General features: G+C 37.4%; 1 protein-coding gene across 3 annotated transcripts in view; it reads right to left on the bottom strand.

The window, feature by feature from the left end:
* Window positions 1-12201, bottom strand: part of TPR (translocated promoter region, nuclear basket protein) — a 56663-nt gene that overhangs the window by 43530 nt on the left and 932 nt on the right. For all 3 annotated transcript variants that reach the window (XM_019531002.1, XM_019531000.1, XM_019531001.1), the window contains exons 2-13: window positions 10572-10676; window positions 10075-10148; window positions 8913-9009; window positions 8220-8323; window positions 7153-7317; window positions 6800-6892; window positions 6088-6168; window positions 5318-5405; window positions 4523-4663; window positions 3033-3124; window positions 1583-1780; window positions 598-705 (exon numbers count right to left, since the gene is read on the bottom strand). In XM_019531002.1, the coding sequence (XP_019386547.1) occupies window positions 598-705; window positions 1583-1780; window positions 3033-3124; window positions 4523-4663; window positions 5318-5405; window positions 6088-6168; window positions 6800-6892; window positions 7153-7317; window positions 8220-8323; window positions 8913-9009; window positions 10075-10148; window positions 10572-10676 (1346 nt within the window). The remainder of the gene's footprint in view (window positions 1-597; window positions 706-1582; window positions 1781-3032; window positions 3125-4522; window positions 4664-5317; window positions 5406-6087; window positions 6169-6799; window positions 6893-7152; window positions 7318-8219; window positions 8324-8912; window positions 9010-10074; window positions 10149-10571; window positions 10677-12201) is intronic.

The raw sequence follows: 12201 nt of genomic DNA, 5'->3' as shown, positions 1-12201 counted from the left end.
TATTTAAAAAAGGACTTCTTGTTGTCCTTGATCCGGGAAGCTAGTCCCAGTTCCATCTCTGCCTTGGCCTTCCTGACTGCCCCCCTGCATCCCTGAGCAACTGCAGTATAGTCCTCCCTGGTGATGGCCCCTCCCTTCCACTGGGTGTACGCCACTCTTTTAGCTAGGAAATTGAACCCACGTTTCTTTAGAAACATGAACTGATCATCACTAAGTGAAACAAGTATTATCTCCATTTTTTAAATAAAAGCAGTAAGACAGATTCAGTTGTTAACTGTCACAAAGGGAACTCAAGCCATTGAACCTTCCATTTCTACACAGATCAGATTTATATTGCAATGTTCTGTGTTAAATATGCAGAACATTGCTGTTAAGATAACATGAGTGTCTAATAATTTAAATTTGTCTGAAATTTTATAAGCAGAAACATATACACCACCCTGGCAGAAGAGATGTTTTTAACTAAGAAGCTCAATTCACAAATCTGATACCTAACTGAATGAAGAAATGAACTAGTTTTCACACTCATAGTAAGAGCAGTACAATACCGGATAAAGAGAAAAAACAAAAACAAGGAGTTACAGTTTAGTTTCTAACCTGCTGTGAAAGGTCTTTCACTTGTATTTCTAGCCTTTGATTCTCTCTTTCAAGGACAGAGGCATGCTTATTGGCTTTATCAGTGTCCCCCTGCAATCGCTGAATTTCCTAATAAACAAACATTTATTAAAAATGCACAGAAATACAAGTGATCATTATTTCAAGCTACAGCAATCGTATCATACCCAGGAAAGAGAATATAACGTAAAAATTAAGCTTATCATACCCAACAACCAAATATTTATTTATTCCTTAAAAGACTGAAGATATAGTCTAAGGATTCAATCAAAACACAAAGCCAAATGCTTATTTTTCTAAGTTATGCTGTAATTTTTGTAGCTCACCATAATACAGAACTATTCACTAGGTATCCAAAGTTGCCATTGTAATGAATGAGAATGGGACATCCCAATCTTATTTTGTCTCAACCATTTTTCTCCCCATTTTGTTACTTCTTATACATTGAGATGTGACGCCTTGTTTATAAACAGTTCTCCATTCACAGAAACAGTCTCAAGACTGAAGGGCCAGGTACAGATATTACACATTTACTGGTACAAGTGATCAGAGACTGGTCTATGCCCATAACAGAAGTTTGGCACAGAAAGACTGGTTTAAAAATGGCAGAACCCAGTCTTAGATTTGCTCCATTCCCTCAAAGGGCAAATGTGTGTTGTGTTAGCTACCAATCTAAACTACACTGCTTACAATGCAACTTAGATCAATTCTACCTCAGGCTTTTTGAATGCCCACACCTAGGCTAGATCAACATACTTTGGTTTATAAGTGTAAAAAATTGTAAACAACCCTGCATACATCTGGAATGGAACGGTCATGTCTCAAGAACCGGAGAGTGCAAATTCTTTTGCAAAACACACATTTAGTAAATGTACAAAATGGAACTTGGCAAGAGTATTCATGCTTGGTGAGGTGTTTCCTATTATCTTTCTAAGTAATCTCCTGCTTTTTTAAAGCCCACACTGACCTTCATAGCTTGTTCAAGCTTTGCAGACAGACTGGCTACAGCTTTTTGCGAGCGTTCGTACTCTTCACGCTGACGTTTTAAAATCGGTGCTTTAGCTTCAACTTCCTGAACTATTTCATCCAAGTATTTATTAATTCTCTTATTCTCCAGTTTCTCCAGAAGTAACTGATCCTGTGTTTCTACATATGCATTGTACAACTGTACCAAGAAAAGAAAAATTAATACCAAACAGATCTCTCTAAAACCCTGTTACTAGCAGTTAGATAATGCACATATTCAAAACACTGATTTACATTGTGCTTTAACAGATTTCATACAGGATGTTTTCAACTTCTCTCTCTGAATAACCAACTAGCTTAACCTTTACAAATTTATTATAAAAAATATTACAGCAAAGTAATCATCCCTATTAGGAATTTACAGTTTTACAAGGTACAATGCAACTGCAGCAATGTGCCTCAAGGCTAAAAAATAAATTGGACAAGTGCTAAAAACACATCAACTTGTCATTTGACAAAAAATTATACTTCTTTACAGATGATGGGTCAAAAAACAAAGGCCTCAGAAATGACAAGTTTAGCATCACAGGGAACGAGATTATATTTTGCAGCCATTCTTTAATGACTGGAGAAATGAAACTATAATTGGATCAAAGTATTGAAAAAGTAAATTTTCTGTTATGAAATCCAACCTTTCTGGAAGCATGACGGAACAAATTGCAACATTTTAAACATACCCTGAGTAGCACTCGTTTGTTCCAGCCAATCAAAATAAATGCAAGTAGCAAAGGTAGGTTCTCAACAGTGATGGATATAAAACATGCTGGCTTGCAAAACTAAGGGACAATTAAAAGAACATTTCCAAATGATTTTTCATGGTGAAGAAATTCTACAAATGTTATATTTCATAAAAATTCCATTAATAATTTTTTAAAATCACTAAGACCTGCCCAATTCAGCAAAACACTAAAGCATAAGAGCATATCCACTTGATTTTAAATTGCACTCAGGCATCTTACTGAATTAAGATTTAGACAATGAGATCTAGACTGTACTTCAGGAATTGCCAACAAGGGTGCCACAGCACCGTGGTGTGCTGCAAGATCCTTTTAAAGGTGCTGCAGGGTGCTACTCAATATTAGGACTTAAGGATTCAAACAAGATTGAATTAATTTCTGTTCGAAATCTCTGGATCTAACAGAAACACATTTTGACTGGTTGTGGTCTTTCTGCATTTTTTTCAAGAGCTGAATTGCTCTATTTGTTGTTGTTGTTAAAGAGTGAGATGGCTAAGAGTTGGCATTTTTCAAAGGGTTGCCTTGAGCCTACCAAGATTGAGAACCATTGCTCGCTCTCTCTCTGTGTTAGGTTTTGTACACAAAACCCCGCAAAAAATCTGTTTGCTTTTGACCAGGGATTCTAAGCCACACAGCTAAATTAACACCACTCACCTCAGTCAATTTCATTCCTGGTTTTACTACTTTAGCAACTGCTGCAGCAGTAGGAGACATGGCTGCCAGTTCCTCCTCAGAGAGTATGGCTCCTGGAAAGATTATAATCCCACACTTGTCAAAAAAATGCTATTCTGTCCCACTATCCAAAACAATATAGAATAAAGGGCATGTCTTTCACCCATGCTTGCATTTTCACTTTTAATTAAATGTATTATATTTAGGATTGAAGACAACCTATATTATAGAGATGGCTATCAACCTTCATTTCAAAAAAGCATTCATGGAACCAGAGAAAGCAATAAAGTCAACTAGTAGAAACTGCTTGCAACATTATAGTCTTCGGTGCTTTGTCTGGTATAATTAAGCATTTGAGGAATTAGACTGTCAAGTGTTTGAAATTTAAAATACTTTTAGGATCAAAAAATGGAAGAATATGAAAGTAAATGGCTGGCAGAGTTCAACAAAAACTAATTCTCTTAGGAACTTCTGCAAACAACGTTCTGGTAAAATAAAACAGCAGAAAATGCTACTTGTCACATTTGTTGAAAGTTTAAAGATACAAGAGTAACTGATTCTCAATGAACTGGTATGTAGACTCCCACAGATATATTTAGGTTAATCTCTATGACAATAAACACTTATTTTCCCTATAACACATGCGTGTGTCCGAGAGAGATAAATAAATAAATAAATAATTTATGGCGAATACGAGGGCTTGGCTCACATACATGCATGCACTCACACTTAATATTACACTGCAAATTAACATTATTTAATGATGTATTTTTCCATGAAGCTTGAATTTTCTTTCTATTCTTTACTTTTCATTCCATCCAGGAAGAGCACACACCAACAGCTTAAACTTCCTCAGCCTGATGAAGGGTTTTTGAACCTGAAAGCTTGTTTAAAATATTTTTCCCCAATTATTTAAGTTGGTCTAATGAAAGATATCAGATTCACCCAAAGAACCTTGTCTGCTTATGTCCTTAGACCATCACGGCTCCAACCTATACCCCCCATTGCTATAACTGAATTTGAACATTTCAAAAATTTCCAAAAAGAATAAATGATACACTTTAAACTGAAACTAAAATGGGCATATTTTAAAAATAGCCTTTAAAGACAAAGTACCTATATCAACATGCAATGTCATTTTGAAAATACAAAAGCAGAATATATTGAATTAAAGAGATCAAAATGGGATGTTCTGATGCAGCTGGAACTTTCACCCCCTCCAGGTATCCCTTTTTTAATGGGAAATTACTGCAGAACAGAAAAGCCTTTAATGATCAGGATGAAATAGCAATTTCTAATAGGAAATGGTTCTTGTCAATATTTTTTTAAGATTATGTCTAAATATAAAAAGTTTTAAATGAAAGATTTAGTACACTGACTTGGTTTAGAGATTGCAATGCAATGCCTCTTTTATAAGATTACTTAAGGTATAAAATTTGACATTTATGAACTTCTAAAACATATTAGCTTACCCTTACGTTTTGTAGCAGAAAGTAATTCATTTGCATTCACCAGTTCTTTCTCTAACTTACTAATCTTCTCCCTCAGTTCTTTTTCCATTGCAGCTTTTGACTCCTCCACCTCAGCCAAATGATCCTGTGTGGTCTTGTTAGCTAAAATTTACACATATACATATATATATACACATATACATATACACATACACACATATACATATACACACATATACATATACATATATACACACACATATATAAAAAACCCCTTGTTTTTCTTAAGAAAAGCAAATTATTCCAAAACATCTTAAAAGGTATCTAAAAAACAGACCAATACTTCAGAAACACAGGGTGAGGAAGAATGCACAAACTAATGTCTGTTATTTTGGTTTTGAGCTGAATGTATGAGTGCTAACAATGAAAAACTGAATTGTTCTTTTATTGGCAAAGCAATCTAGAAGGAGACAGTTAAACAAAGTCTGTCCAAATAGATTTAGAGACGATCTGAAAAAAAACAGACTGGTCTCAAAATAACAAAGGCGTAAAAAAAATAAATAAATAAAATAATAATAATAATCTGTAAGTTTATTAGAAGGCAATGGGAAATTACTCTTAAGTTGTAGAGCCACTACTGCAAGAAAATGTTATTGATTACATTTTAAATGGGAAATGCTTCCATATAATGGGATTTTTTTTATGCCCATCTAACTACCAAGACATTTTCTTTAACCCTGAAATATAGTTAAGTCAAGTGATAGGAGCATGAAACTGAAATAACATGCTCTCTAATTCTTATATGCAGCTTCTTACCTTCACCTGCTTCTTTCAAAAGTTTATGTAGTTCCTCCACTGCTCGCGTCAACTCATCACTCTTTGCTTCCGAATCATCTGCGGCACTCTAAAAATAAATGTTTTACTTTTGTTATTTGACAATTACAAATAAAGTAGCTCCTAAGAAGCCCAAAATTGACCAGACTGTGTATTTAATGTTAATGCTACAAAAATCAACCCAAAACTAAATATTTGTTTAAAATTAAATTGATTCTCAAAAAAAATGCTGTAAGAATCTTGCAGCTGACGTACCAACTCCCCATTTGTAAGTTAAAGCATTCAAGCAGAAAGTGGCACCTAGTTCAAAAAGGCATGAGTTTTTGTAGGAAACTACTTACCTTGTCACTAACTTGGCAAGCCACTGCTATGCTCATAAAAGGATACAGTTATTCATTTAACCTAAAACTACTTCAAACATATTAGCATTTATTCCTTTGGGTAATGTTACTGTTTATATTGGCTCTTTAAACAAAAATCACAATTTAGAGCAAGTTAAGTATTTAAGGTTGATCATCCTTACATGATTAAACTTTGACTACGTATAGGCGTTCAGTTTCAATAATAATATTCTTATCATTTAAAAGTGTCACTACTCATTGATCAGAAGAAACTAAATTAGTAACACAATGTTCATATTAATGAAATGCTAAAGGTGGAAATATAGACTTGGAAGATGTTTTGATCTGCACCATTTGTCAAACCTTGAACCTAGTGTCAAGTTCAAACGTATTTAACATCCTTCAGCTTACCTTATACAAGTTAGATAATTTTATGTGGGCATTTAGCTCATTATGGAATCTTCCCTCCATACCAGATTGCTGGTCTTTTGCCTGATAAATAAGAACAACAGTAATAGCATTATTTCTGTTTCACATGTATTTAATTTTTCATGTCCTAAGTCAGAGTGAAGTTAACATACAATAAACTTTTTTTTTTTTTTTAAAAAACTGGTCTTCCTTCTTCACTCCATCAAATATGTTTGACATTAGAGTGCTGCCCTTAATAAACTTAATTTGTTTTTCAGTCCTATAGAAACCCTCCCTGATATACCCAGGTACTGCAACATGCAATTCATAGATTCATAGAAGCTAGGGTCAGAAGGCACCTCAACAGATCACCGAGTCTGACGCCCTGGCTAGGCAGGAAAGAGTGCTGGGGTCAGATGAACCCAGCCAGATGCCTATTCAGCCTCCTCTTAAAGACCCCCAAGGTAGGGAAGAGCACCACCTTCCTTGGAAGCCCATTCCAAATTTTGGCCACCCTTACTGTGAAGAATATTCTAAATCACTTTAAAACTTTGGCAACTCCAGCAACAAATTTACAAAATGAGGCACATTTGGAGAACACACTACTGAATTTTCTGCAAGGTAGTATAGCTGATAAAAATCTTTATCATCAAAAGTAATTCTAAAGTTAGTGTTACAAGATTAAAGTAAGTTACAGTTTAAGACATCTTCTTACCTCCTTTAGCTTATTCAAAAGATCTTCCACATGTTTCTGTAGATTTTCATTTGTTTGTTTTAAACCACTTACTTGTTCCTCCATTCTAGAAACCTGGGTAAATGACAGAGGATAGATCCATATTTATTTTGCTTTTTGAACCATGTACATTTTTCACAATTTCTAAGTTCAACACCACCACAAAGGCCAAAATTTCCCTAAGGACATCACTCCCATGAACACATCTACAAGAAACATCTAGTTTTCAAAAGATGATTCATTCAAAGAGTACAGACTCCAGAAAACTGCTGTCTTGATCTAATTTTTTTAAAGACTACTATTAATAAAATTATTTTTTCCATTTGTAATCTTACCTCCTCTTTTTTGTTCTCCAGGCTACATTTCAGCTCCAAGATTTCATTTCCCTTTTCCCTGGCAATATGCAAGAGTTCATCTGTTTTAGCCTTCAACTCTGCATTTAGCCAATTGTTCTGATTCTGCAACAATTCTTTTTCTTGCTCGAACCTTTTCTCACGGTACTAAAAATAAAATTGCAACAGATAAAGCTAAGTAGCATTGCATGTGTAACAATTTTTTTTTTTTTTTTTGCAAAACCTTCCTTTCTGTGTGAGCATATTAACTGCTATTATTTGGGGTTTCAGAGGCTGTGGACTACATCTGTGCCAGGAAAAACCCATTCTGTGTAGGAGGCAGGGGCTCAATTCTGCATAGCTGGATTCAACCCAGCACCAGGATGGGTCCAGCTGTGCTGCCCCTACCACCAGCCCCTTGAACAGATCGGGACCACCTCAGTCTGTGTAAGGCAGTTGGAGGGAAGAGGAGATCAGGGTTGGGGATTTCTCTTCAGTTCAACCCATCTGCAATACCACAGGGACAAGTGGAACCATTCCAGCTCTGCTCCCTGGCCTGCACAGGGGTGACTTTGATCTGTGCAGGGAGGAGAAAGAAGTGAGGAAAATCTCTCCTTTTCAGCAGCTACAAAGGTGCCCAATGACTTGCAGTACATGGCCCCCCCATGCCCACTTCCTATGTGGCACCCTGTGGCTGCACCCTCCTCCCCCCATGGGAAGCAACTAGCAGGGTGTGCTGAGCGGGGTGGGGAGGGCGGTGGCATGTGGCCACAGGGTGCCATGTGGGGAGCATTGTACAGCTGCGCGCCTTGCCCCCCACACATAGCGTGAGGCACACCCCAAGGCCACGCCTCATGCCATGCAGCTGGCGAGTGCTCCCCACGCCACGACCCTTGGCCACACATTCATGATGGGCTAATTTAACAATAAGGATGGTCAATCATTTGAGGGAAGAATGATTTTCATACAAAAATAATAGAAACTTTAAAATGTGCCCACAGAAAACTACATTGTTGAAATTATAATCATCACTACTACAGCTATTACTGCACACGTAAAACACTACTCACCTTCACAGAGACATCTGATGTTTCAAGTTCATCTAGCTTTAACTGAAGTTTAACTTTTTCTGCATTTGCTTCCATGAGTTTGTCATTTAAACGTTTAACATCCTCTTTAAAAAAAAAATGAAGGAAAAAAAAAAAACTTAAGTGATATCAGTTACTGTTGTAAATTAACAGCTATCCTATGCATAAGGAAAGTTAGTTTAGAAAAATGCTTCCAAGTTTGCGCTGTAATAGGTCTTTACAATTTAATATGATCTATCAAGGTACTGTATTTTTCTGTGACTTTCTCTGACTGCAGGTCCACCTGCCAATGCAGACACCCAGGATTGTCACAATAACACACTGACCCATTTGGGATAATTATCCTAGCTGAGAAGTAGCTCTGCACATCCCAAAAAACAAGCTGTATCCGTATACAGTATTCTACTAGGCAGTATGAACATACCAACCCATCTGAAACCAGCGCAGCCATTTCTAGACAGCACTGTACTACATCATGTACACGGCCTACATTTTCTCTATTTCCCTCTACTAATTCCCTGCCCCTTCTACTATAATGCTAAGAACTACCCATTAAAAATGTAGAGAGAACCCTTATGCAGTTTAGGTTTAAGTATAATCCTAGAAGGAGGTGGGTTTTTTGCACCATAAAGTAATCTATGCTCATTATGCTTTAAATATATTCGCTGGTCATACCATTTAAATGTTCAACTTCTTGAGATCGTCTCTCACTCGTTCGAACTAAATCTCTTTTTTCAGCTTCCAATTCTTCTTTTTCTCTGGTAAGCTTACTCTTAAATTAAACAACAAAAATGTTTTTAGTTTTCATTGAACCCTACGGGTATTATTTAAAAAACTTACTAGTAAATTATTATCCACAGATAATAAGCACAAGTTGTCATCCTAACCACGCTCACGGCAAAAAACCACCCCAAACTATCAATCTTGGCATGCAAGATAAAGTGGAAATATTAAAAATAGACCTCATGGGAATAGTGCAAGCAAATTTGTTACTAACTCAGAAAAAAATGGAATCTTGCATCTGCCATTGTTTTACAGCTCTATGCTAATAAATACACTTAGTTCTAGTTCAGAGGAAAAGATGTCTCCTACTGAACTACTGCCACTCCTTTGAGTACCGAGACTTCCTTAGAGCAAATATACTGCCCACAGGTCAGATCCAGCCCACGGAACCATTGCACCAGGCCCACCAATAGTCCAGTGAGCTACTGAAAATGCACACACACAGCTTCACACTGCCACATGCACCTGGTACTGCCAACCAGGCACCATTCCATAGTGCACAGAGCTGGGAGTGTGCAGCTGTACAGTCACATTTGGGTGGCAATGTGGAGACAGAAGGCTGCAACCTACAGTCATTTTTTCAAGTCTGCATTGCTCCTAAATGCATCTCTGCTCAACTGCTTGCCTCCAGCTCTATGATGCTACCTGGCCAGACCTCTGTGCCATGACATGCACCTGGATCTTTGCTGTCATGCACCTTTGGTGCAGTGCTGCCCAAATGAGGCACTGTGCATCTATATGTCCCTGGACCTGAACTGCTACCTGAATGCAGCCCCACAGACCTGACCTAAGGAATCTAAGCTAAACAAATTTAAGAACTGAACTAATATAAGCTACTTAAACTGAGCTAAAGGTCAAAAAATGGCATTAAATATTTAAAAAGATTAAAAGTTGTTAGTGCACATGAGGCCCTAGTGGCTTTAATCTATATGCTTGATGAATGTATCAGATAAGTTGTTACTGCCAACAGACACCAGACAAAACATTCACCATGTATTCCAAAATAATTCAAAAAACTACTGCTTTATACGGTTATATACAGCACTTCCTGTACCTGGACAGCTGCACTGCGATCCTGAGCAGCTTCTAGTTCTTTGTTTTTCTCACTCAGGGACTTCAACTGTTCATCTATGGTATAATATGGAACAGTAAGAAACAGTGTTAAAAAATGAAGCTGAAGTATTTATTTAGTTAACTCATGGTTTTTCAAGTCTGACAAGAATTAAACATTTCTCCTTCTCCAACAAAATAATTAAATAACATAGTGGTTTTCTTATTAATATTAAAGAATCTAAGGCTAATCAATGTTAGGGAGTCTCCAGGCTAACCCTTCTGGGAATAAGGATCTCCTCAATCTGAACTTCAGTTTTTTAACATATACAAGGCTATTTTACTCCAGCGCAATTGAGTGTAGAGTGCAGCTATGAATGACACTTATTTTATGGATTTATCTGACACACATTTTTAAGCATTTCAAAAAAATTTCAGAAGATTTAAGGAAAAACTTACAAAATACAACATATTTAGTTTATTTAAATACTACATACTTACTTAGTTTATTTAACTCCTGACGGAGGGTCTGACATTCTTGTGTCTGATTTACAAGTCTTTCCTGACTCTGAGCCAGACGTTTTTCAACTTCAAAGTATTGTTGTTCTGCAGAATGACACATTATGTCAATGCTATTTCACAAACACCATATCAGAAAACCATCCATCAGGAAAACATCCAGAAATATTGCCAGAGAATCTGAAGAAAAACTGGATTTTCTTTTTCAAGCCTTCTGATACATTGATACCTATTGCCAGCATTGTTTATGCTGTTCTACGGCTTTGATGAGAAGTTTATTTTGTATTTCTCTGTGTTGCGCAAAGAGCTGGTCTACAGTTTTTGTACTTATGTAACTATTTCTGTTTTAGTAGCAGTAACCTTAACTGGACATGGTGATGCTAGTTTAACAGATCTTACAACACTATAGCTTATTTCTAAAACTGCATGTAATTGGGTATACATCAGTGCTTAACTTGGAAAATGGCTCAAAGTACTTCTAGAAGAAAACCTTTATGACCTATAAACTATAACAAGTAGCAATTCTAGTTTTTCTTTATTAAATAAAATAAAAGTTTTATGTAAGATATATTTGCCAAGCTACAGAATAATAGTAGCAAAAAGCTTAGCAAATATTAGGGGTGCACTGATAAAGAGGTTTTTTGGGCCGATACTGGTAGCCAATTTTTAAAGAGCCACATCAGCTGATACCAATCCGACTGCCGATATGCAGTCACGCAGCTTGGAGAGCAATGTCCGGGGGCAGATTTTGGCCCCTGTTAGAGGGTCGTAGCTCCTGTTGGGGGGGGCGGGGCTGTAGCAGATTGAAGCCCCCAAGGCAAGGGACGGAGCAGGGCTGGGGGCGGTGCAGAGCTAGGCGGGGTGTGAGATGGAGCCATGGCTCATGGTGGGGGGGAGGGGGCACAGGGAGGGAGGAGCAGTTCCTGCTGCTGCACGCACCCCGGGAGAGCATGTGCCCCTGAATTTGCGTGGGGCAAGGGCGAACTGCTGCTGTGGGCTGGGGTAGCACTCGGGGTAGGTGGCGGCAGAGCTAGGAGCAGGGATATGGGGGGGCAGGCACCCCAAAATTTGCTGCAGCTCTCTCACCCCCCCTCCCAGTGCCACCTTTGCCTTTTCCTTATACTGCTGTCAATCCAATACAGGACCGTCATATCAATGCATCTCTAGCAAATATTACAGATAATATAATGATGACCCCTGGTTTACATCCTCTGATGTTACTATTTTCTTGGAACAACAGAAGAGAGAAATATTCCATTTCTGACAAAGCACAATTTTCTTATCTATGCTCTTCTCAAAAAGCACTTACAATTTTAAATAACAGAGTTCTTCCTGCTTCTATATCATAAAGTGAAAGAAAACGACCAGCCTTTTTCAACTGAGAAATTCTAACGGATATTCTTTGGTGGTTAGAAAGTCTTCAAATTATTCATAAAACCAATGATTATATAAACTACTAGTTTTCCAAAAATGGGGCACAAAAGAGTTTCAGATGTTAGCAAATTCAGTTAAAAATACCCCTAAGAGACAGGAAAAGCATCCCCGTCACAGGCAGTGAAAACAAGACACAGAGAGATGCAAGTTTACAGAATTCTAGAGGTGCACCGATACC

The sequence above is a fragment of the Crocodylus porosus genome, unplaced genomic scaffold, assembly GCF_001723895.1.
Source record: "Crocodylus porosus isolate Cpor-Errol unplaced genomic scaffold, CroPor_comp1, whole genome shotgun sequence".
In the NCBI taxonomy this organism is placed as follows: Eukaryota; Metazoa; Chordata; order Crocodylia; family Crocodylidae; genus Crocodylus; species Crocodylus porosus.
The sequence above is the reverse complement of the archived record's forward strand: the minus strand, read 5'-3'. Positions and strand labels throughout refer to the sequence as shown.